The sequence below is a fragment of the Culex pipiens genome, chromosome 1 (genome assembly GCF_016801865.2).
Source record: "Culex pipiens pallens isolate TS chromosome 1, TS_CPP_V2, whole genome shotgun sequence".
Taxonomy (NCBI): Eukaryota; Metazoa; Arthropoda; class Insecta; order Diptera; family Culicidae; genus Culex; species Culex pipiens.
In genome coordinates this window covers 95662777-95688033 of record NC_068937.1, presented here as the reverse complement: position 1 = coordinate 95688033, position 25257 = coordinate 95662777, and the positions used below count along the sequence as shown (strand labels likewise).

The 25257-nt window shown below is 36.0% G+C and overlaps 2 protein-coding genes across 3 annotated transcripts in view; one reads left to right on the top strand and one right to left on the bottom strand.

The window, feature by feature from the left end:
• Window positions 1–25257, bottom strand: part of LOC120426016 (spastin) — a 74051-nt gene that overhangs the window by 8999 nt on the left and 39795 nt on the right. Inside the window, exons 2-5 of one of the 2 annotated variants that reach the window (XM_039590690.2) lie at window positions 20845–21015; window positions 12424–12756; window positions 3683–3930; window positions 2734–3619 (exon numbers count right to left, since the gene is read on the bottom strand). In XM_039590690.2, coding sequence (XP_039446624.1) covers window positions 2734–3619; window positions 3683–3930; window positions 12424–12756; window positions 20845–21015 — 1638 coding nt within the window. The remainder of the gene's footprint in view (window positions 1–2733; window positions 3620–3682; window positions 3931–12423; window positions 12757–20844; window positions 21016–25257) is intronic. The other variant, XM_039590691.2, reaches the window with a different exon arrangement.
• LOC120426020 (uncharacterized) lies at window positions 16997–20831 on the top strand. Its single transcript, XM_039590695.2, has 2 exons — window positions 16997–20143; window positions 20203–20831. Exons 1-2 carry the CDS (start codon window positions 19556–19558, stop codon window positions 20233–20235), a joined length of 621 nt encoding a protein of 206 aa, XP_039446629.1. The 5' UTR covers window positions 16997–19555; the 3' UTR covers window positions 20236–20831.

Below are 25257 nucleotides of genomic sequence, written 5' to 3'. Positions count from 1 at the left end.
ATCACTCGGAAAATGAACTTCTTAAATACGACTCCTAGATTACCATCACGTATACCTATCGACTCAGAATCAAATTCTGAACAAATGTCTGTGGGGATGTGTGTAGATATGATTTTTTTTCCACACGATTATCTCAGAACTGGCTGAACCGATTTTGGCCGGATCCGCCTTATTCTGTTCGTTTTGGGGTCCCCTAAGACCCTTTTAAATTTTATTCTGTTTAGTGAAGTACTTTTAAAGTTATGCCAAGAAAAAGTTTTTTTGTAGCTACAAAAAAGGGTGATTTTTGCAAAACCTCAAAGGCCGGATCTTTTTGCTTACGCGCGAAATCGCGCAGCATGCGTAGGGATTTTGGTCTGAACACGCGGTCGATTGGCAGGATTGGCAGCCACACCCCCTTGCATGCGTATCGCCCGGTTTGCTTAAGCAGTGTCTGCGTCTCTTCTCGAAAAAAATCTGTATTAATTATGTTGTTGAATACATCATTTTGTCTCGACAAAGATTTTCACGAACTTTTTACTGAAATATATAACTCATGAGAATTTTCTCCTTTATTTTGGAGAGTTGGTAAAAAAAAAGAATTGAAAATTGCTGTTCAAGTAAAATCAATAATTATAAAAAAATAAATGAAAAAAAAACTCTTAAATTAATTTGTAAATACAACATGAATGCGAGGAAGGCACCAACTACCTTAAGGTGGATTAAGTAACGTTTTTAGTTTAAAGTTAGGCTGGTACAAATTTTGTTTAAAGTTTTTGTCTTCCCCCCTTCAAAATTGGCCCGAAAAATCAGGGGACAAAACATTTTTTTGCAAAAAACTTCAAAATTTCAATCAAAATTTAAGTGCAATCAGCTGAAATCAATTTAAAATGCATTCCCTTGCGTTTAGAATCATTTTTAGCATGTTTGGGTTGATTTAAAAATCCTTTGAATTTTTGAAAATTTTCGATCTTGGTAAATACCACAATTTCAATATTTGTCTATTTCTCTTGTTTCAAATGATTTATTGTACGAGCCCAAAGTGTTGCAAAATCATGCTATGTGTTTGTTTCTGATGCATTGGCTTTTTTCAAAACAAGCTTTGTTTATCCTATTCATTAAATATATATTTAGAGTAACAATCTATCAATCTATCTATTTTGCTATTGCTATAACTTGTCTTTTTACCCACAACCTTTAACTACTCTTTTCTTCAAACTTGCAATCGCGATACATTATTGTAGAAATGTAACTGCTGAAAAAGTTGGTAAAAAATGTGGGCATAATGGTTAATATGATAATAGGTACGTTCAATCTATTTTATTATATATTTTAACTTTTCAAATTTGTTTGTCTTGTCTCATATTTCACAACTTCAGTTGTTTTCTTACAAACTTCTCGTTACAAGTTGGTAGTTCTGTCTAGTTGCAATAAATAAGGTTTCTTTATTTTTTCTCTCTGTGTTTTTCTGTTATTCAATGTTCGATTTTATTTCACATTGTACTAATCCCAATTTTTCTCTTTTTCTCTTTCATGTACCTTGCGAGCAAACGATGACCAAAAAAAGTCATTGTATCAGCCAACACACGTGTAATTTTCACAGTGAAAAGATAAATAATCAGTCCAAAATTAAAGTAGACAAAGCCGCGAAACAGAACAAGTATTTTTATAAGTGCGTGAATAACAATCGGTCGCTGAAGCTCAATAAAATGTGAGAACAATATCGTGTCGTGGTTCAGTGATTATAAGGTGAAGAAAGTAGACGACGATTCCGCATGAAGGATATAGCGGAAATTCTGCGTTCTGGATGAAGGTTTGAAGTTGACACTATCAAAAGGGAATGGTAAGATGCAATAGTAATATTTCTAGGTTTGATAGTGTCAAAAGGTAAGATCAAGGAATAAGGATCATGTATATGAACCTATATTGTCATAATTGTTGTATTTCTATCCGCTTTCTACCCCCAATGCGTCCTGCACTGAGAACCTGGGGTAGCTTATGACCTGGGGAGTCCGAGGAATAATGCCGTATGTGGCTCGTGTAGACTCACTCACCTCTCCTAGCGGCAAGGTCTTCCGTAGGTCTACATCCGAACATGCGATGTGAGACTGCATGAATCATCAGCTGCTGCCGGAAGGGTGTATTCCAAAATTACCGAATTACTTCGGAAGATTGTAAAAAGGGTGGTTTTTGTAAGAAAACCCGGCATGCTATATATTTTTAGAAAGGTATTTAAAAGATCTTTTTATACACATTTTGAGACCGGATCTCAAATATTTTGATGAAAAAATTGTCCGGATCTATCATGCGACCCATCGTTGGATAGGTAATCAAAACACCTATCCAACAAGCTCAAAGGATTGAAGATCTGACAACCCTATCAAAAGTTATAAGTACTTAAGTGTTTTTTATACACTTTTTTGAGGCTGTGTAGTGTATTCACTTTATGAATGCGAGGAAAGCACCAACCACCTGAAGGTGGATTAAGTAACGTTTTTTAACAACAAACCAATTTTCATTCATTTTTTTCGTAAACCTTTCAACAACAGATAGTTAGGGAACTATAATTCCCATTTTTTAAATCGAATGTAATGATATCAACACTCTCTTAACGTGACTTTGTTCTATGAAAACTAGTTTGAATTGTTTTGCCTTTTTTTTAAATTTTCGAGGCAATTTTACACAATAATGGCAAAAAACCGAAATTCCGAAAACGCATTGGAACATCCTCTACCACCTGGATTGCAAACCTACCTCGAATCGGCTCCAACGCCGCATCTTTGGCCAGCGCCGTCAGATCCGACCCCGAGTAGCCCTCGGTCAGCATCGCGAGCCGCTTCAGGTCGGCATCGTCCAGCGGACTGTTCTGCTTCTCAAGCAACCTCCGCAGCAACAACTCCCGCGTGTCCAAATCCGGCAACGTCACGTACACCCGCTTCGGGAACCGTCGCAGAGCGGCCTCGTCAAGCTCTTGGGGCCGGTTCGTGGCGGCCATCACGACGATTTTGTCCGCTTCCGAGTTGGCGGGCAGACCGTCAAACTGGACGAGGAATTCTGTTTTTAGCCGGCGGGTAGCTTCGTGCTCGCCACTGCTTCTTTCGGCCAGGAGCGAATCGACCTCGTCGATGAAGATGATGGCCGGTTGCATTTCGCGGGCGACGGAGAACAGGGCGCGGACAAGCTTCTCGCCGTCGCCGACGTATTTGCTGGTGAGTGTTGCGGCCGATATGCTGAAGAAGGTGGCGGAACACTCGGTTGCGACGGCCCGGGCGAGGAGGGTTTTGCCGTTGCCGGGTGGACCGAACAGGAGAAGGCCTTTGGCAGGGGTTCGTAGGCCGGTGAAGAGTTCGGGCCGGACGGACGGCAGGATGACCATCTCCTGGAGGGCTTGTTTGGCCACTTCTTGGCCGGCAATGTCCTGCCACTCGACCTTGGCGCCTCCTTCGACGATTTCGTCCATGATGATCTGGACCAGCTTGGGCTCGACGCCTTTCACGGTGATTTGCTGCTGCTGCTGCTGGCCGGACTGATTGTTTGAGGGCGCCGTCCCGAGCGGTGTCTTTGACCGGGGTGGAGTATTCTTGCCCCCGCTGTGGCCGTAACCGTTGCTTGCTTTACGAATCGGGGAACCACTTGGAATCTGCGAAAAAGAAACAAAGAGTCAACCACTTCAACTCAACGACCTGTGCTAACAACCCCGTACCGAAAATTGTCGCCGGATGGCCGGGGGCGTCGCCGCTGGTTTTGGCACGATTTTCGGCATGCAACCACCTGCGGTGCAACCTGCTCCGGTTGCGGTAGGTCCAACACCGTACCCCGTCCCCGCAACCCCGCTGCCACCGGTCGGGGTCGTTCTGGAGCCGCCCATGCTGCGCGGTAACGTCTGTGACTTGTTCATCACGCCGAGATTGCCGGGGCGCTTGTAGCCGACGGTTAATTTCCGCCCGGAAGCTGCAATGGGAGAGAGACGGAGAGAGGGGGGACAAAGTGATAATTGAAAATGAAGAGACAAAAAAGGAACGTTCTTTCGGCAGACGATGTCGTACTCCGTGTCGAGGAGGGAGGCAATTTTAAATTGGAAGGAGGTGACTGTTAGAATTAATTTGCGGTGATGACCACGTTGGGGTTGAAATCCAACCGAATCGCGTGGTCAGGATGAATTGATAGCTTTATATTGGCGATAGCCAGTCAGTTATAATAAAAATTTAGTTTTATTTGAGTAACAATTGTAGAACTGGCTTTTTCCAGTAATATTGTAAGTTGTAATTTCAATATCTTCTGAATAAAATTCTGAATTCAAATGGAAAACCCAAACATTAGCACAAAATGAAAGGGAAACAAATGGATGAAATTTATTATGTACACCAGTTTGCATGAGTTAGAATGAGAAGGCAAGCAAAGAAAGAAAAAAAGAAAATCTGCAAATGCCGAGATTATACAAATTAAAAGCAATTTACGATGTGTACTCACACAAACCTACCCTTTACCCTCCACGTGCTTATGCTTCGTCCTTTTTGGAGAGGATATTTGTTCTGAGCTATCTGTAGGTTTAGCAAACGATTTAATACATGGCATGGCAGCGATAGCAATGGACTTTATGACGGTGCAAATCAAAACTGATTCTAATTTACCACATATTTATCATACCATTTTTTTCGTTGTTTTATTAAAGGAAGACGAATGTATATTAAAGAATCTCTTTAACCGGCTCCGTAGCTTTAATGATTGTGATGCGCAGGGGCGCCGACTAGTCCAAAATGTTGGGGGGGGCACGGTTGTTTACCAAAATCGTTAGGTAAGAGTGGCGATTAGATGTTAAAGTTTCTTGTATATCACGAATTTTAATAATTTTATTACGATGTAATACTATTTTTTTCATCCGGAATCCATTTTTTTTAGAAAAAGATAATTTATTAAAACGTGATTGAGAATGTTAATTGGGGAAATTTTGTATATGTTTGGAAGGCCTTCCTTCTCATTGGCATATTCTCACTTATTTTCTAGAAGTAACAGTCAATAATAAAAATAACCAGATTTTTAGAAATTCAACAATACAAATATTCTAAAAATAAAAACAAAAGTAAAAAGCAAAAATTTAGAACTTCAGAAATTTTAAAATACAAATACACATTTAAAAAAAACATTCATTTTTCAAATCTGCAATTTAGAAAAAAATAACTGATACACAAAATTCAATGTTCCAAAATTAAAAAAAATAATAGTATGAACAAATTCTAAGGATAAAAAAACTCATGGCTTGAAAATGTTAAGAAATCAAAAGCAGAAATTCAAACAATCAGATCAAATTCAATGTTTAAAAAAATCGAAAATTTCAAGATTATGATGCATCAATTATTAAGAATTTAAGAATTTAAGAATTTAAGAATTTAAGAATTTAACATTTTATGATTTAAAGATTTTAAGATTTTAAGATTTTAAGATTTTAAGATTTAAAGATTTAAAGATTTAAAGATTTTAAGATTTTAAGATTTTAAGATTTTAAGATTTTAAGATTTTAAGATTTTAAGATTTTAAGATTTTAAGATTTTAAGATTTTAAGATTTTAAGATTTTAAGATTTTAAGATTTTAAGATTTTAAGAATTTAAGAATTTAAGAATTTAAGAATTTAAGAATTTAAGAATTTAAGAATTTAAGAATTTAAGAATTTAAGAATTTAAGAATTTAAGAATTTAAGAATTTAAGAATTTAAGAATTTAAGAATTTAAGAGTTTAAGAATTTAAGAATTTAAGAATTTAAGAATTTAAGAATTTAAGAATTTAAGAATTTAAGAATTTAAGAATTTAAGAATTTAAGAATTTAAGAATTTAAGAATTTAAGAATTTAAGAATTTAAGAATTTAAGAATTTAAGAATTTAAGAATTTAAGAATTTAAGAATTTAAGAATTTAAGAATTTAAGAATTTAAGAATTTAAGAATTTAAGAATTTAAGAATTTAAGAATTTAAGAATTTAAGAATTTAAGAATTTAAGAATTTAAGAATTTAAGAATTTAAGAATTTAAGAATTTAAGAATTTAAGAATTTAAGAATTTAAGAATTTAAGAATTTAAGAATTTAAGAATTTAAGAATTTAAGAATTTAAGAATTTAAGAATTTAAGAATTTAAGAATTTAAGAATTTAAGAATTTAAGAATTTAAGAATTTAAGAATTTAAGAATTTAAGAATTTAAGAATTTAAGAATTTAAGAATTTAAGAATTTAAGAATTTAAGAATTTAAGAATTTAAGAATTTAAGAATTTAAGAATTTAAGAATTTAAGAATTTAAGAATTTAAGAATTTAAGAATTTAAGAATTTAAGAATTTAAGAATTTAAGAATTTAAGAATTTAAGAATTTAAGAATTTAAGAATTTAAGAATTTAAGAATTTAAGAATTTAAGAATTTAAGAATTTAAGAATTTAAGAATTTAAGAATTTAAGAATTTAAGAATTTAAGAATTTAAGAATTTAAGAATTTAAGAATTTAAGAATTTAAGAATTTAAGAATTTAAGAATTTAAGAATTTAAGAATTTAAGAATTTAAGAATTTAAGAATTTAAGAATTTAAGAATTTAAGAATTTAAGAATTTAAGAATTTAAGAATTTAAGAATTTAAGAATTTAAGAATTTAAGAATTTAAGAATTTAAGAATTTAAGAATTTAAGAATTTAAGAATTTAAGAATTTAAGAATTTAAGAATTTAAGAATTTAAGAATTTAAGAATTTAAGAATTTAAGAATTTAAGAATTTAAGAATTTAAGAATTTAAGAATTTAAGAATACGACCAAAAACGTTGTAAAATGGATTCCCAATACTCAATAATGCTGATTTCCTGAAAATTGTCTATTTTGAGTCTTATTTTCTACTCCTTGATATTTTGGCATATTTTTTGAGGGTGCAGTTAAAATTTCTATAGCCTTTTAATTTTTTTAAAATCGATCATAACTTGAAGAAGGCGAACCACTTGTGTTTTTTAAGATTATAATGTGGAATTGTCTCAGATTATGTTTTCATTTGTTAGTTTCTCAGTAAAGCGGTGCGCTAGTTTTCAAAAATTTACTTTTTTGAAACAATTGTATTTTTTGGCTAAAATTGGTATAAAGCGGTCGGTGAACGGTGAAATCTTTTCAAATCCTTTCTAAAATTACCCAAAAAATTATCGAATTTGTCAGCATTTTTGTAAATGTAAAGCAGTCAACAAATTACCATTTTGAAAAGTGTTCCAGTTTTATTCGCTAAATCCTGATCTACAATGGCAAATCGCAGAATGTTGCGTTTGAAAACATGATGATTATTTTCGCAAGAGTTTGCGTAAGTTTGATTGTAGATGAGGTGCTATGGAAAAAGTACATTGGTTTTGTTGTTGCAACAACATGCACAGATAGAAATCTTATGAGCAAATCCGTAAAATCTATGTTGACGACATCTCTCAAATCATTCGCAATTCGCAATTTTCAGTGTAAGAACGGGCCTTGACCGATCTTATGCACCAGGTTCCCGACGAACACGCACTGCCCTTACACCTACATCTTACCCTTGCTCTGAGTCAGTACGAGCAACACGCTAGAACACGCTTTGAGTGTTCGTGCCAGGCATGCACACCTTCTTTTCCGGTTACGCATTTTAACTCGGCCGGGGGTGGTACATTACGTAGGGTTTGATGTAAGTATAAGCGCCTAACCATCTCTCAAATCATATCGAGAAATTAAAAGTGCAATATGGAGTTAATCTTTCTGTCAAGCTGCTGTGAAATTTTCCACGACAGTGGCTAAAATTTCACTCCATGTTACCGGCTCACATCTCTCTTTTTAATTTCTCGATACCGATGCCTCTGTGCTCTTGTACTAAGCTTACTGATTTTCCTACACTCAAAAAAATGAGTTCGCGTAAACGTGAACAGCGTGCATGCCACCGGGAACCAGGAAGAAAACTGTTCAAGTTGTATAGTGCATTGCACCATGAAAGTGAACAGTTTTCTTCCTGGTTCCCGTTGGCATGAATGCTGTTCACGTTTACGCGAATTCATTTTTTTGAGTGTAGAGAGCACAGTGGTATAGATTAAACGTTGTCGATTTATAAAAAATGCATCTAAATCCAGAAAATTGTAAACGATTTTGTTCAAAAATTTTTAGCGATTTCAAAAACAAAAAATGTTTTTGAACTATTTTACGGATTCGCTTACAAGAATTCTATCCGTGTGTACAAACAATGTTCCATTTAAGTTTTAAATATTATTTTCAATTATTCCTGTGATTTTTTTATATTTGAAATAAGATTATTTTTCTTCCAAAATGTCTGGGGGGGGGGGGCACAATGTATGGGCTGCCCCCCCAGCCAAATTTTAGGGGGGGGCAAAAAGTACCGTGCCCCCCCAGAGTCGGCGCCCCTGGTGATGCGCCTTGTGTTTCTCAAGCAGAAGGTTCAGACATAAACTTTGAAAAATATTTGCAGCGGCCTTACGCCAATTCTAATTTATTTAATGTTTTTGCCATTCCCCTTCTAATTTGTCCCAATAAATCAGAGGTAGAAAAAAGTACTGAGCAATTCTCGGAGATTTCGGTCATTCGTTTTTTTTTTGTATTTTTTAATCCGGCTGAAACTTTTTTGGTGCCTTCGGTATGCCCAAAGAAGCCATTTTGCATCATTAGTTTGTCCATATAATTTTCCATACAAATTTGGCAGCTGTCCATACAAAATGATTTATGAAAATTCGAACATCTGTGTAGCTTTTGAAGGATTTTTTTGATTGATTTGGTGCCTTCGGCAAAGTTGTAGGTATGGATAAGGACTACACTCAAAATGTTTTTGGTGATTTTTAATTTCACTTTTTGGTATTAAAACTTAATTTGCAAAAACCACTATTTTTTTTTTCATTTTTTTGTTTTAGGGGACATCAAATGCCAACTTTTCAGAAATTTCCAGAATGGGCAAAAAATCTTTGAACGAGTTATACATTTTTGAATCAATACTAATTTTTCCAAAAATCGAACTACTGGTCGCAAACAATTTTCAACTTCATTTTTCGATCTAAAAAGTTTGCAATCAAAAAGTACCTTAAAGGGCACCGTTTTCAAGTTATAGCCATTTTCAGGTAACTTTTTTTGAAAATAGTTGGAGTTATTAATTTTTTTTAAATTAGTGCCCATTTTTGCCCACTCTTGAAAAAAATAATCTTGAAAAGCTGAGAAAATATTTAGATTTTTTGAACTTTGTTGATACGACCCGTGTGGATCAATCGGACCGCGCACTGAACTCACAATCCAGAGGTTGCTGGTTCAAATCCCGCGGCGGGCGCTCTGAAAATTCTATGTGTAAATATGGGTATTCGGCGCCGTCGCTCCGTGCCATACTCTCGTACACTTAGGAGCACAGGGCGGCAAAGTCCTTGTAGATAAAAAAGGAAGACACTAGTAGTTGGTACTAGCAATGGTGGCCGACAGCTATGAAGTCAACCTTGTTTTTACTATATTTCATAAAGTGATCAGTTTAAAAGTGTGAAGTGTTTAGATTTCGTCTTTATTGTGATAACTGCTAACAAAAGTTGAATGTTTCCTTCTTTAAAGAAAGGAAAACTCCCTTGACTTGTGATAACAGCTAACACAAGTTGATTTTTTCCCTTTAAAGTTGAATTTCCCCATTAAAGTTATTTTTTTTAGCCCTTTCAGTCGTGAATTTTCATAAAAATATTTTTTTTAGATATTGATGAGAAAATTATTCTTTTGACCATACGAAAATTATAGACAAGTAATGTAAATTTTGATATCAGGCCTGAAAGGGTTAAAGAAGGGAAAACTCTCTTGTCTGTCAGTTCTGCTGACAAGTTTAATTTTCCCTTTAAAGTTTATTTTTTCCCTTCTTTAAAGAAGGGACAACTCTCTTGACTTGTGATAAGCAGTTATCCCTAGTAAAGAGAGTTTTCCCTTCCTAAAGAATGAAAAAAAAAATCAATTAGTGTCAGCAGTTATCACAAGGCGCGATCTTCTTTAAAGCGATTCTAATATTGAATTAATGTTGAAAATTTAATATCATTACGTCAATTGACCATTATGCGCCATTCTACCAAATTATGTTATACCAACCGGCGTTATGCTAAATGGCATTATGCCAAATGGGAAACATAACATGTTTTTCAAGGTTCTAAATATTTCTGGGGAACCATCTCAGCAACAAATAGTCCGATTTACAATGTTAAAATATGAAACATTCGTGAACATTCAATATTACGCCCTTTTAAAATGTTAGTCTTGATTAAAAAAAATGAAAATATTTTTTTCGAGAGGATCGGAAAATTTCACGAATGTTTCATATTTTAACATTGAAAATTGGACCATTTCTTGCTGAGATATCGACATTAGAAAATGGTGGGTTGTTTGGGTGAGACTCATTTTTCCTGTTTTTTAATCTTTGCATGGCAATATCTCAGCAACAAAGGGTCGTATCAAAAAAGTTCAAGAATGCAAAATATTAAGAATTTTCTCAGCTTTTCAAAAAAAAAAAAAAAAATTAAAGAGTTGGCAAACATGGGCACTAATTTTAAAAAATGAATAACTGCTACTATTTTCAAAAAAGTTACCTGAAAAAGTCACTTGAAAACGATACACTTTATCAAAATTTCACTGCAGTACTTTTTGATTGCAAATTTGATTTTATATCGAAAAATGAAGTTGAAAAATTTTTGCGACCAATAATTCGATTTTTGAAAAAATCAGTATTGATTCAAAAATTCATAACTCGATCAAAGATTTTTTGCCCATTCTGGAAATTTCTGAAAAGTTGGCATTTGATGTCCCCTAAAACATATCAGAAAATAAAATAAAAATGAAAATAGCGTTTTTTGCAAATCAAGTTTTAGTGCCAAAAAGTGAAATTAAAATTAACCAAAAAAAAATTTTCGTGTATCATTTTTTTTCAGTGTAGTCCTTATCCATACCTATACATACAACTATAAAATTTTGCTGGAGACACCAAATCGATCAAAAAATTCCTACCAAAGATTCAGATTTTCAAATTTTCATAAATCATTTTTGTATGGACAGCTGCAAAATTTGTATGGAAAATTATATGGACAAACTAATGATGCAAAATGTCTTCTGGGCATACCGAAGGCACCAAATAAAATTCAGCCGGATTAAAAAATACAAAAATTAAAATTAAAGAAAAAAGACTATAGAGAATTGCTTTACTGCAAAAAATATGTCCATTGCAAAAATTTGTGCAATCGATTGTGAACTATTCGGGAAACACATTTATAGATTTTACCCAACAAAAGATGAGAAGAATTTGAAGCTTTCCCATTAGAGTTTTTTAGAACACAAAAAAAATCCGAACAAAAATGCAAACGGTCGTTACCACTCGCCTAGGGTGGTCCTTAGTGGAGAATTTCCCTTACCCCCTCAAACCAACCAAATCCCCTATCCTTGTCCCCTGGTTTGCGATGGAGTCGAGAAATCGTATGTAAATGTGTTTGGCTTGAGAAGCTCGGGGGTTTTCGTCAAATCGAGCTCATATTCGGGATTTAAGGGGTTACATACATGTAGAAAATCATAAAATTTTATTTTACAGAAAATTTGTTAAATCCACTCAAAAGATGATTATTAATCACTCTTGAAAGTTTCATGAAGATATTTCATGATTAAACTGAGTAAGAGACGATTTAAGTTAAAAATTTTGCCATGCGCAAAGCGGGCTGTCAAACTTTGTTGGCGTTTTTCTCTAAACCCCGAGTTGATTTACGGGTGCCACGATATCTCGAGATGGGATGGACCAAATTGGCTGAAATTTGAGGTGAAGACTCTCAAGATGTATTCCGTGTGCATGACGAAGTCCAATTTTTAAAATTTGCTTTTAAAAAAAATACAAAAATCAAAAACTAACGGGTTTTTATATAAAAAGCACAAAAATATTTTTATCTTTTTTTTTAAATAAGTTTTTTGAAAATCGGCCTTCGTCATGCACACAGAATCGGTTTAACGAGTCTTCACCAAAATTTTGAGCCGATTTGGTCAAGACAGTGTTGAGATATCGTGGCACCCGTTTTTTGAAACTGCTAATTTAAAATTGCTATATCTCGGCAATGATGCAACCAAATATCTTCAAATTTGTTTTGCTAGTAGGTGAAAATGTATATTTTAATGCCCTGAAAAAAGAATTTAAAAAAAGTTGAAGTGTGTGCTCATACTAACCTCTGACTTTTTTGCCGATATACATGTATGTAACCCCTTAAGCTAAGGTGCATCCTTACCTGTTATTAACAGCGAAATATATTCATTTTATTTCCGATAGTCCAATTTTAAAAGTAAAACTAAAAAATCAATACAATTTTGAAGAACATGCCAAATGAAACAATACATCAATACAAAACATGAAAAATGTATGAAAAACGTTGAAATCCCTACAATAACAAAACACTTAAAACACACACCAAAAATATTTAACTCCCACTCACCTTCCGGTTCCGGTGCATTCCGACCACCCCCATTGCCATTGCTTTCACCGTACGTCATAACTCGGTTCTCCTGCTGCTGCTGACCTCTTCCGGCCGTGGCTGGTCGTGAAAGTGCTCCTTTCGCCGGATGTGGCACCTTAAACTGTGCTCGCTTGACAGTGATCGTGGCAGTGGTGGTGGTGGGAGCATTGGAAGCAGCTGGTCGTGCTGGTTGTGCCGTTGGAAGGTGCCGAACCTGGACCGTCGGCTGGCCAACGCTTAACGTGAACGTGTTTGAGCGTTGCAGTTTGTGTGCTTCGCTAATTTCTAGCTTGTTAGCCTCTAGCATGCATTCTGAACGAGGAAAGTGGGGAGGGATGGGAAAGGGGGTGCGGGAAAGGGAAGGTGTTTAAAGGATAGTTGGAAGAGAAAAATGAAAACAAAATCATAATTAAAAACAACAAAAAAAAACGCCGAAATTCAAATACATAGATGCAAGGGGTAATTATTTACAGAGTGCAACATAAATTCACAATAAAAAAGTGCATATAATCGCTGAACAGAGTACTGTCAAGCAACCAGGATTCAGCAGGATTCATCTAAAATTGGAGTGTTTTTAGTTTTTTTTACTTGGATTAAATTTTGTAGGCACTTTTGCATGGTCAAAGAAGCTGTTTTGTATCATTCGATCGTCCATACAATTTTAATACCGTCAGTGGGGGTGACTATGGGTCAAAAAACGATACACCTCTCGTAATTTCTTAATAACAAAAACAATTTAAATAACATCGAAAATCTTTCAACGTAGATTTGTTCTTAGATAGTTTACTAACATTTTCCCAAAATATGGTGGATTTTGATGAACACTACCTTAAATGCCAATAGTTTGAAAATTGACCCAATCTCACCCCTTAGAGAGGGTGACATTGGGTCAAATGAAACTTAAATGATACTCAAATACAACGATATGGTAAAAACAAGTCATCCAACAGCGTTTCTTGTTCGAGGGAATCGTATTGACACGCTACAATGTTTGAAGTGGAGATTTTCAAACATTTGGGTAGTTTTCGAGCAATTCTAGCAAAAATATTAGAAAAATGATTTTTCGAGAGGTCATTTTTGGCCACAAACGTACCCCAACTTTAGACAGCTGCCAAAATAACAGGATTTGTTCTAGGAACGAGATTTTTTCAACGAAGTCATCTTAAGATGTTCCCTACACAACCCTTTTAACAGAATTCAGTTTCATTGAGAAGAACCTGAGAAATGGTAAAATTCGTAAAAAATCACATTGACCCAGACCCAATGTCACCCCCACTGACGGTAGCTCTAAACAAAAGCGTTTAAGTCTCTGAAAGGCATCATTCCCGATCGGACATTTGGAGGCCATCTTTGTTTTAGAAAAACATTAAAATATTGATTCAGAATGTTTCAATCAAAAAACGGGTTACTTTGTGTTGTTTGTAGAAGCGTTTTACAAATAGTGATTATTTAAAAAAAAAAATATTTTTCATTTTAATTTACTATTTCTGGACCCTGAATTCAGAACCATCATTGGCAGTCATTGCCCCAAGAGTGAAAGACTCCATCTACGAACTTAAAATGGAAATACAGTAGTTGTTCGGTAACTGGGCGTTGTTCAACTGGGCTGCTTTTTAACTGGGCGCTCGATAATTGGGCCGTAGCCCAGTTAAAAAGCAGACAAACGTCAAAAAACCAAAACAAACCGAAATCACCGAGGGGTTAATGGATGCAAAAATCATGTTCAACAAATAATATAAGCTTTTTTCAAACTTTTCTGTAACTTCAAGTCACAATTAAAGAAATATGAAAAGTAAGCATTGTAAATAAATTTGAGTAACTTTTATTTTTATATATCATCAAGAAAATATTATGCATCGGTAGTCCCCTCGTTATTTTTCGTTCAGCCCAGTTAGCGAACAGCATTTGGTAACTGGGCTACGTTCTCAGCCCAATTACCGAACAACTACTGTATGTAACTACATAATAAAGAAAATTCCATTGGGTGTATTCGACAAAACGACTATGGGAAAAAGTTCCACAAAAAATCGAATCATGAAAAAGCCAAGTTCCTATCAATACCTACAAGCGAGGATTCAATCTTCCCCTTTCACATTTTTTTAGCGTGTAACTTTTTCTTCTGAATAACCTACAACTTTGCTGAAGACACCAAATTGATCAGAAAATCTTTTCCCGGTATACAGCTTTTCGAATATTTACACACCATTTGAGTATGGAGAGCTGCCAGAGTTGTATGAAGACTTTTTTTTTTTTTTTTTTTACAAACTTATTTTTATTAGGTCCTTTTAGGTGCTGAGACCAAGTTAGGACCGGGAATCTACATTTTGAATTTTAATCTAAAAATAATTAAACATCAAACAAAATAACTGTGGACAACGCCGAGTTCACTGCGAGGTTCTTGGCGACTTCCTTGAAGAAAGGTATCAACGGCTCGAGAAGCAATCTGGTTGGTTCACTCAAAACCGTCAGAACCATTTCCAAAATTTTGGAAAACGGTATTCGGTGGTCTTCAGGCTGCCCATTCTGCCTCGAAACAGCAGGCCCCGGCTTGGTGGTTGAGACTGGAGGAAACATACGGTTGAATGCTGCCGCTCCCGGTTGTGGCTGACGAGTTTCTGTTGGTTGATTTCCGGTTTTCGCACTCTGCGTTTTGCTGGATTTCTTCTTGATTTTCTTTTTTCGTTTTGGGCCTCCTCCTGGTGTAGAATAGACGAGTTCTTCTTCGGTGGCTTCCTCCTCCGATTGTGGGTCTTCTTCCGCAAGGACGGCGTAGTGGTTCTCGACTTTGCTGGTCTTCACGATCTCTGCAAAAGACCGCTTGGATCGCTTAGTTATCTCCTGCTTCAACTTGTCCGACCGCTCCTGGTACTTCGGACAGCACCGAGTTTCGTGCACTGCTCCTCCACAAATCAAGCACTTAGTTGGCACTGCTTTGCACTGGTCAGTCTGGTGATTTTCTCCGCACTTGCCGCAAATCGTTTTGTTGTTGCAAAAAGCCTTGGTGTGCCCCAGCTTTTGGCAGTTGCTGCAGCTCATAACTTTCGGGTAGTACAAGCGAACTGGCAGACGGAGCACGTTGCCGATTTCCAGATAGTCGGGCAGTGCTGTGCCAGCAAAAGTTACTCGGTACGAGTTCGTTGGAACGAATTTCTTGTTCTCCCCCTCGCCATCAGAATTGCCCATCTGCCTCACCTCAATGACCTGGACCGTCGGAAGGTTCTTTCTTTTGAAGAGGCCAACTCCCTTCAACACTTGTTGCACCGTAAGATGATCTTCACTGACCACACCGTCGATCTCCACCGAACGCGCTGGGATCCAGACTCGGTATTCGACGCAGAATTTCGGGTCACAAACAATTCCGTTCGCCTCCTTCGCGTTGTTGAGAGCAACTCGTAGCTTGTTCCGGTGGAGCTTCGTCACTTCTGTCACGCCTGAGTAGTGCTTTTCCAAGTCCGCCGCAATCCGCATCACGTTCAGGGGCTTGGACTTCGGCCGGAAGAAAACGACCCACTGTCCTCCTGGATGGTCATGGTACTTGCGAACGCGCGGGGTTGGGTGACCCGGTTCCGAAGACTTCTCCAGCTTCTTGTCCGTTGCCGGCTGCTTCTCCGCCTGAAACCCGTCCGGTTTCTCCCACACACTCTCCTTGGTAACGCTGTTCCAGTAAAACAACTTCCCCTCCTTGGTCCTTTGTTCCGTCCACTCACTTTCCGCCTTCGCGGCCGCCGCCATGGCCGTAGGCGAAGGTAAACAAATCACCGTCAGAAAACGCGCGCGAAATGCGATGACTAGCTCGAGAGACGACCGCTCGCGGCTAGAGCTGACGTCTGAATCTTGAATGAAGACTTGTATAGTCAAACTAATGATGTAGAGTTTATTTAACCCTTTCAGGCCTGAATTTTCAAAAAAAACAAATTAGGATAGCGATGGAAAATTATTTTTATTATACGAAAATTACAGGATAGTTTTGGAAATTTTGATATTTGGGTCATATATGACTCAGGGGTTGAAGGGTTGAAAAAGGTTAATTTACAAATTATCAGAGGAAAAATTTATCATTTTTCTGACAACTAATCGGTCAATATTCCCAGATGTAAAATAACCATGATGTTTTTTTTACTGTTAAGAGCAATTCTCACGAAATCAACCGATTTTATGCATTTTTATTTTTTGTATTTTTTTATCAAGCTCAAACTTGTAAGGGCCTTCCCTATGATCAAAGAAGCTATTTTGTGTATTTGGTTCACCCATACAAGTATCCATACAATTTTGGCAGCTATTCATACAAAAATGGTATGAAAATATTCGAAAATCTGTAGCTATTGAAGGAATTTTTTGATATATTCGATGTTTTCGGCAAAGTTGTAGGTATTGATGAGGACTATTTAGAAAAACAAAAGTTATATACGAAAAGTCTTTTTAACCGATTTTTCAATAAGCTTTTTTTACGAGAATTTGATTCCCAAAAAAAAAAAAACTACAGTTTTAAATGTAAAATCGAATTTGCAATCAAAAAGTACTTTACAGAAATTTTGATAAAGTGCACCGTTTTCGAGCTATGGCCCCTTGAAGTTTGATTTGAACTAAAAAATTGCAGTTTTTCGATTTGTAAAACCAGTAAATTTCCAATGCTATAAAAAGAAGAATTTGTGATATTTTCTGATTTTCTCGAAAAAAAAAGATTTAGAAAATTTTGAAATCAAGACTAACATTACTGTATTTTTTTTAAAAAAAAAGGTCCTTTAAACAGATTTTTCATTTCTTTCATTTTCCGTGTTTTTGAATACCCCTGAGTCCTAACTTAAAACGGGTTTAAAAACACCCAAAAAAGCAAAAAATCTAAATTTGATATTGGACCTTAAAAATGAAACTTATGATTCCAAGGATTCTAAGAGCGATTTATATTGAATATTTGGCCTTTTTGAAAAGTAAGCCTTGCTTTCAAAGTATTCAAACTATATTTTTTCGAAGAGATTAGACTTTTTTTACAAGTGTTTAATTTTTTAGCGTTGAAAGTTACGTACTACTTAAAAAATCGAAAACTGCGAAATTTAAGTAAAAATAGAACTTAAAGTGGCCATATTTTGAAAACGGTGTACTTAATAAAGTATTTTTCGATTGCAAATTCGCAAGATTTTAATTGCTTCCGAATTTGTTTCCATTAGAGCAATTCTCTACCAAAACCGGAAATGAACAGGGCGTAATATTGAATGTTTGGCCCTTTTGAAATGTTAGACTTGATTCAATTTGTTTAAAGTATTGTTTTCGAAAAAATCGGAAAATTTCACGAATGTTTCATATTTTAACATTGAAAATCGGACCATTAGTTGATGAGATATCGACATAAGAAAATGGAGGGTTGTTTGGGTGAAACTAAGAAAAACTTAAATTTTCCTGTTTCTTTTCATTAACCCGTTGTATCTCAGCAATCAGTGGTTCAATCTTCAATCAGAAATGGTCACTCATGGTCACTATTTTTAAAAATCGAAAAACTGCAAATATTTCGCTAAAATCAAACTTTCGGTGGCTATATCTTGAAAACGGAGCCCTTTAACAAAAAATCTGTAAAGTACTTTTCGATTGCAAATTCTATACATAAAACAATTTGGCCAAGTTTTTTTTTTGCATGATTTTTTTTTTCTAAAAATCACTGCTTTTTCAAAAATTTATAACTCGGCGGCAGATTTTTTGACCATACTTTTCTATGGCTCAAAAGATGCGGTTTTTTGTCCGCAAAAACATATAAAAAAAATCAAAAAATACATATTTTGGGAAATTGAGTTTTTGTGAAAAAAATATTGATAAAACAATCGGCAAATTATTTTTTCCGTGTACCTATTTTTTTCTTAAAAGTCCTCAACAATACCTATAACTTTGCCCAAGACACCAAATTGATCAGAAAATTCACTCAAAAGTTACAGCTGTTTATTTAAGTACCATTTTTGTATGGACAGCTGCCAAAATTGTATGGAGACTTGTATGGATGAACCATTGACACAAAATAGTTTCTTTGGTCATAGGGAAGGCCCCCAGAAAGTTTGAGCCAAATAAAAAAAATGCAAAAAATAAAAATGGTCGAAATCGGCCGATTTCGGAGAGAATTGCTCATTAAAAAAAATCATGACACGGCAGCAAAATACAGATTTTGAGAAATCAAATTGGAATTATTTTAAAAACAAGCATTTTTTTTCGAGTGCCTTTTTTCCTGAAAAGTCCTCATCAAAAAGATTTTCCAATATTTACGTACCATTTTTGTATGGACAGCTGCCAAAGTTGTATGGAGATTTGGACGGGTGAACCAATGACCACTAGCATGGTGGGGCAACATGGGGCAACTGCCCCACCATTCTCAGAAATTTGTTCTAAATTTGGTCAGGGGTGTCCATAAACGACGTAATATTCAAAACGTCCATATTATTGCCCCACCTTCCTGAAGGAGCTGGGCAAGCTACTGCCAATGACACAAAATGACTTCTTTTTTCATAGAGGTCAAGCCCCCAAATAGTTCGAGCCCAATAAAAAAATACAAATAAAATCCATTTCCGGTATTGGGGGAGAATCACTCAACAAATGTTTTTCAACATGCTGTTTGTAGAAGCATTTCGGGATTTATTTTTAATTTTAATTTATTTTTTCTGAGGTCTGTATCCAAATAGATGATGATTACTTTTTGAGGAGTACAATTATGATGAAATAATTGTGTCTTTTAAAATAAATGAATTATTACATTTATTGACTTGCCTATTAGAGTGTTCAGCACCTGTCCTCACAAATCAATACATTTTCCACTTTAGCACACTCAACAACGGTTCAACAACGACTGAGCCATCTCCATTGCAGAAAGGCTTCCGATTCTCACCGACTTTTAGTTTAATTCGATTAACCTTCCAACTTTACAACGGTTATTCAACAATATTTCAACCCTCCTAGAGTGTGGAGGTTAGAGCAGTTTCCGATACATTTTTGAACAAGCCCTTACCTAAAAAAAAAGTTTGCAAATACGCGCGATCGGTTTTCCATTTTGCACCCCCAAAAGCCATGTTCAGCCGGCAACCGGTCTGATATCAAAGACAACGTTCATTGGTGGGTAGACTCGTTGCGTGTTTCAAACATGCGGCGAGCCTATGTTCTACCGGGGTGGGTTCAATCGCCGATTTACAAAACTCTTGAGTTTGTTGTATTGATTTGTTTTCGACGTAACGCAATTTTCATCCAAAGAAAGAATCCGACTTACAGGAAAGGTCGCCACTTGAGTCAAGAACGATTTTGTTTTCCTTCTATAAAAATGTTTTGCGCCGTCGGAAAAAGGCACAGTTCAACCAGCGTCTTCAATCGGAACAGTTTCAGCGTCTCATCAGTCGAAATGTACAAGTTTGTGTTGCTCCTGGCGTGTGTGTCTCTGGTGCAGGGTTTGATGCCCATGCTGCGGATCAGCAAGGACATCAACCGGATCGACTTTGGCGACGTTCAGCCAACCCCTCGGGAACTGCGTCGCCAGCAGCGCCACAACAAGCACGACCAGGGATACGGTGGATATGCGCCCGCCCATGGGTACCATGACCAGGGTGGGTATGATCACGGACAGTACGCGGGGCAGATTCAGCAGCAGCTGCACCACGGAGGTCCGTACCCGAAGTTCTTTGCGTACTACAACGCCGGGGGAAAGCGAGGCGGTGGACTGGGCTCGCGCAGAAATAAGGTAATGCGATTTGTTTGTTGTTCAAAAAAAAAAACTTATAATTTGAACTATGTTTTCAGGGAGGTGTTCAATATGGACTTCTGCTTGGTTGAAAGAAATTTATATCTAAATAGATTTTAATTAACAGTTTAATAATAAAAAATGCCAAAAAAATGTGCTTAAAATTGTATTGCTTAAGTAAGAGGTAAAAAAATAAATGATTTTGATAAACACTGAACTGACACATTAAACCAGTGTATTTTTCTAATATTTAACGCATGATTGCCAACACAACAGCTTTGATTTGTTTCGACGCACTCCTCCACCTGTTGACTGAAAACTACGTTGATCAAGTGAAGGTATGGACAAGTGACATAATGCTACGAACGAGCCGAGGTTCGAAGCTATGCACATAAAGTGCATGGAATTATGTTGGTCGCGACTGACTGCCCACGCATAGTTGGCCTATACCTCTGTCGACTTGCACCGTAGTGGCAGTTTGATCGATTTAGGTTATGTTCATCAAAAGTATGCTTTTCTACTACTGCCTTATATAATCTTGTATTGATGTTAGAGTTGTAGAGGAAATGTTACTAAATTTTAAATAATCTTTTGAACATGTTACAGCTCGTAAACACCTTTTTGTTCAATAAAGAGTAGGCGAAATCCACTTTTTGTTTGTTTTGATATTTAACAACCATGTTTCTATTGCAACAACTCACCTAGGAAGTGCAGCCGGTCGCGCGCCATCGACAGGTTGGTCTGCATTTTGTCGTGCAACCGCTGGGCCCGTTCCCACACCTCGCCGCGGCCACCCCAGCACTCGACGGCGATGCCGCGCTCCAGCTCCAGGATGCCCTTCCGGTAGAGCTCGATGGCGAGCTCCTTCTGGCCTGTGGAGGGATTGAGAGAAAAAGAAAATTTAAATTCAAGAAAAACGTTGTTTTGATTTAATTTATTTTGAAAAAAAGTATCACCCTGGTTGGTCTCCAAGATTGATTATCTTGAAATGAACACACCCAAACCTATGTTTTTTAGCTTCCAATATGACTACCAAGCCATAACAAAGATTTAACAATCATTTTGGCATTATTAGTGCAATTTTTGGACCCATCCAATAGGGTGACAAGAAATATTGGAAATTGTTGAAAAACTTAGGAGCCACTTATTCATCGTATGCTTAGACACAATTTAGCATCTGTGTTAAATATAAGCCAAATCGCTTATTTTCAAAACTAAATTAACTTTCAAAAAATCGAAACGTTACTATACATCGGATAAATTGGCAACGGGTAAAAAACCTAATAACTAATAACCTTCCACTACCCAACCCTAGATGGCTCCGATTAAAAAAATTGCCAAAAAAATCTTTTAAATCTTTCCCTCACACCCAAGTGAACAAAAAAACTTGCTTTGTAGTATGGAATCAACTTAGTCCAACAAGGATCTAGCCTCAAAAAGTACATAAATATCTTTGTGGTTTGGTTGAGCGTTTTAGCAGAATGCATTACTATGAGACAAAGAGACGAGTTGAACAACTCGTCTCTTTGTATACATAAATATCATTAAAGTTGGCATAACTTCAGACATGGTTGCCAGATCATCAAACTTTTAGCCTGCTTCTAGCCTCGTTTGGAAGATCTTCTAATTACCTATCCAACGATAGGTCGGATGATGACCCTGAACATAGTTAGATTTGGTTAAAAAACCCGATTTAATATCACCAGAGGTGAAATAGAGCCTTTCTCACAAAATGATGAAACTCCGAGAAATATATTGGTGCAATTATTTTTTCAGAAACATAATGATACCATCCAGTGAGCACTTTACCTAAAGCTTCGAATCTTTTTAGGCTAAACCTCAAATGCCATTTTTTTTTATTTCAGAAGTACATTATTTGTTGCAAGATATTTAAATTTTATTAAGAAAAACATATTGGATTGACATTATTAGAAAAAAAATAAAGGGTACTCAGTCTTTATTGTTAGTCTATGATTAAATTTAAAAAAAATATGTATCGCTATTGCACTTTGTCAATCAATTATGAGAAGCCAGAAAGAACACTTTCACGCGCAGCGTAAAACGCGCAAGCGACTTGACGATTTGTTAAGCTTTCGAGCGAGAACGAGCCGGGACTTCGAATTTGATGTTCAGTATATGAATTTGTCTAATGGAAAAATTTAATAGGAAAAAATAGGGTAAAAATAAGACGAAAAACACTAAAATCGCTATATCTCTGGAAATACATTTTGGAAAAGCTTCAAATTTTGGGCCCAAACAGTTTATGGCGCATGTTTTCGAATGGCTTTTTGTTTGAAACTGAATTCTTTAAATTTGATAGTGTTATCTGTAAAATAGTCCAAAAAATACCTCTAAAAATGGCTTTGACCACATTTACTGGTCGAAAATTGTGAATCGAAAAATAAAATGTTCGTCTCCGACTCCACTGCTACAGATCTGACTTATAAAAATTGTGGGTTTTACGAGCGGTTTTCCAGTGATGGAAGACACAAATTTTTAAGAGCGGATACAGACATCGCTCATGTATTTCAGAAAAAGAGCTCTCAAAAATCAGACTTTGAGTTCCGGGTTTCGGGCCAAAATTCAATCGAAAGAGCGCATCTCAACCTTCATGTTAGTAATAGGATTTTTTCCTGGGACGAATCCTCGCCGTGCACGATTTTTTTAAGATTTCTGAAAAAAGCGTTTTTCCAAAAGCAAACCTTAAACCTTTCTTTTGTAAGAAAGGCAAAAAACGTAAATATAACTTAAGAGATCATTACTTGAGACAGAGTGTCAAGTTCTATTGGCTTCAAATTCATTTGAAAGGTATTTTGACTATAAAATTCAACGATGATTCGTATGATAGAACTTTATTAATCAAAAGATTTGACTTTAGAAAAGTATGTAAATAGCACTTTAGTGCATGGCGACAACTTTAAATACGGTTGCCAGCATTTCTAAATTTATAGCTCATTGGAAATTTATCTTGATCATCAATCAAACGATGGGTCGGATTTTCGTAGAGCTATGGATGGATCCGGACTAGAGTGCCCAGAATATGGGACTTATTGTCATAACCTCACTCCACAAGCTGAAAATTGTTCCCAGGCTCTGAAAGGTGTCATTCCCGGTCGGCAATTTGGCGGCCATGTTTGTTTTAGAAAAACATTCAAATCTTGCTTCGGAATGTTTCAATCAAAAAATGGTTTTCTTTGTGTTGTTTGTAGGGGCATTTTACTTATCGTGCTTATTTTATCATTTCAATTTACTATTTCTGGTCCCTGATGTCAGAACTATCATTGAAAGTCATGACCCCAAGATTGAATGACAAACCTTAACCCTTTCGGGCCTGATGGGTCATATATGACCCAAAAATCAAAATTCCCAAAACTAGCCTATAATTTTCGTATGGTCAAAAGAATCATTTTTCCATCATCAACTAAAAAAAAATATTTTTTTCAAAATTCAGGCCTGAAGGGTTAAACTATTTTAGGACCCTGAGCCAAATATGAGCCAAATTGGTCAACATTCACCCTTTGATATTCGAAGGTAAAGTTTGTATGGGAAAAACCGGAAAATGTATGAAAAACCCAATTTTCTCCGGTTTTCTCTGCCAGGTGTGCTACTTCCATCCAAATATTTCCAAAAATGAAATTTAAATTGTAAATTTGATGCTCAACAACTTTGTCGAACATATTCAATCTGTAAAATTCGACCCTGAAACGTTGTTAACGGTTTCAATTTTGTATGAAAAACATTTTTATCACCAACTTAAGGCTCGAGTGTCAATGTGTTAATTTTAAGCAATTTCGCTCAAAATTGGCACAGATGCTTCAAATAACCCAAAAAAACACGTTTTCCGCTTGTGGAGCAGAGGGTCATTTTTCCTGGGCACCCTAATCCGACCGGACCCCATTTTCTTTGAAATGTCAAGGAATTTGACTTCAGGGAAGTATATGAATAACACTTCAAGTGGCCATAACTTCAGATAGGGTTGCCAGATTTTTTTTAACTTCATAGCTCATTGGAACGATTTTTCAATTTAAAATTTGATATTTTGTTCATTTGACTACTCGTATTTTTTTTATTTTTCCATTTAATTTATTCATTTGGTTTATAAACTTTGTAATTTTTTTTATTTTTCATCTTTGGATTTGGTAGTTTGTTTTTTTACTAATCAGTTTGTTGTTTATTTTATTTATTTATTTTTCTGCTTTGTCCTTTTGTTGATTTGTTTATTTGCCTTTAATTGATTTGTTAAATCCTCAATATGTTATTTTATCAAACTGCTATTTTGTTTGATTTTTATTTTTTACATTGTTTTTTGTACATCTTGTAGTTTGTTAATTAGCATTTTTTTTACTAAGGAATTTATTAAATATCCTTGTTTAAGTCAGAGAATCTGGCTTTTCTCGTGTTTGGGTGCTCCAACGACAGCTGATGGTCATCCATTCCATTACCATAATTGAGCTCGTTCGCAAGGAGCAAGCTTCTGTCTTCCCACTTTGATTCAATTTTAAATTCCAATTTGTGTAAACCAAATCGGCTGATGGGTGGCAAACCGGAAAATGGCACAAAATTTCCAAAATTTGCTGTCAACGACAACATCAACAACGTTACACGGTCGACTGCCATTGATAAGATGATGAGTTTGAGCTGTGGTAAGTCATTAATGGTTAACTCGCTTCGTACGGGCAAAAAGGGAAAATCTCCCACTGAAATGGATCCCTCAGCACAATAAACGGGAAAAGCTTTCTCCATCCCAAAAACCCAAAAGACAGGACATGACGACGGCGCGGTCCATAATTAGAGATTTGGCCAGCATCAAGTGCACCCGAGCGCTCAGATCGGACCGAACTACAGTAGAACCTTGATGGTTTGACTAGTGAAATTTTGTCACCTTTTATCCAACTTCTGATTCACATCAAGGATTAAAAAGTGCCCAAAAACCGACTTTTCGCTGTAGTACTTTGGCAAAGTAGAATTAGGATGCTAAAACCAGATTAAAATCTCAATTGTTGCGTCGTTACGACCAACCGACGGTGGAGGACCAGCTCGCCCTTCTCTTCTGTAAAGTGCAAATAGCTTTTGAGCTTTTGGTTTTACGGATTTAGGGATCGAACTACAATCCG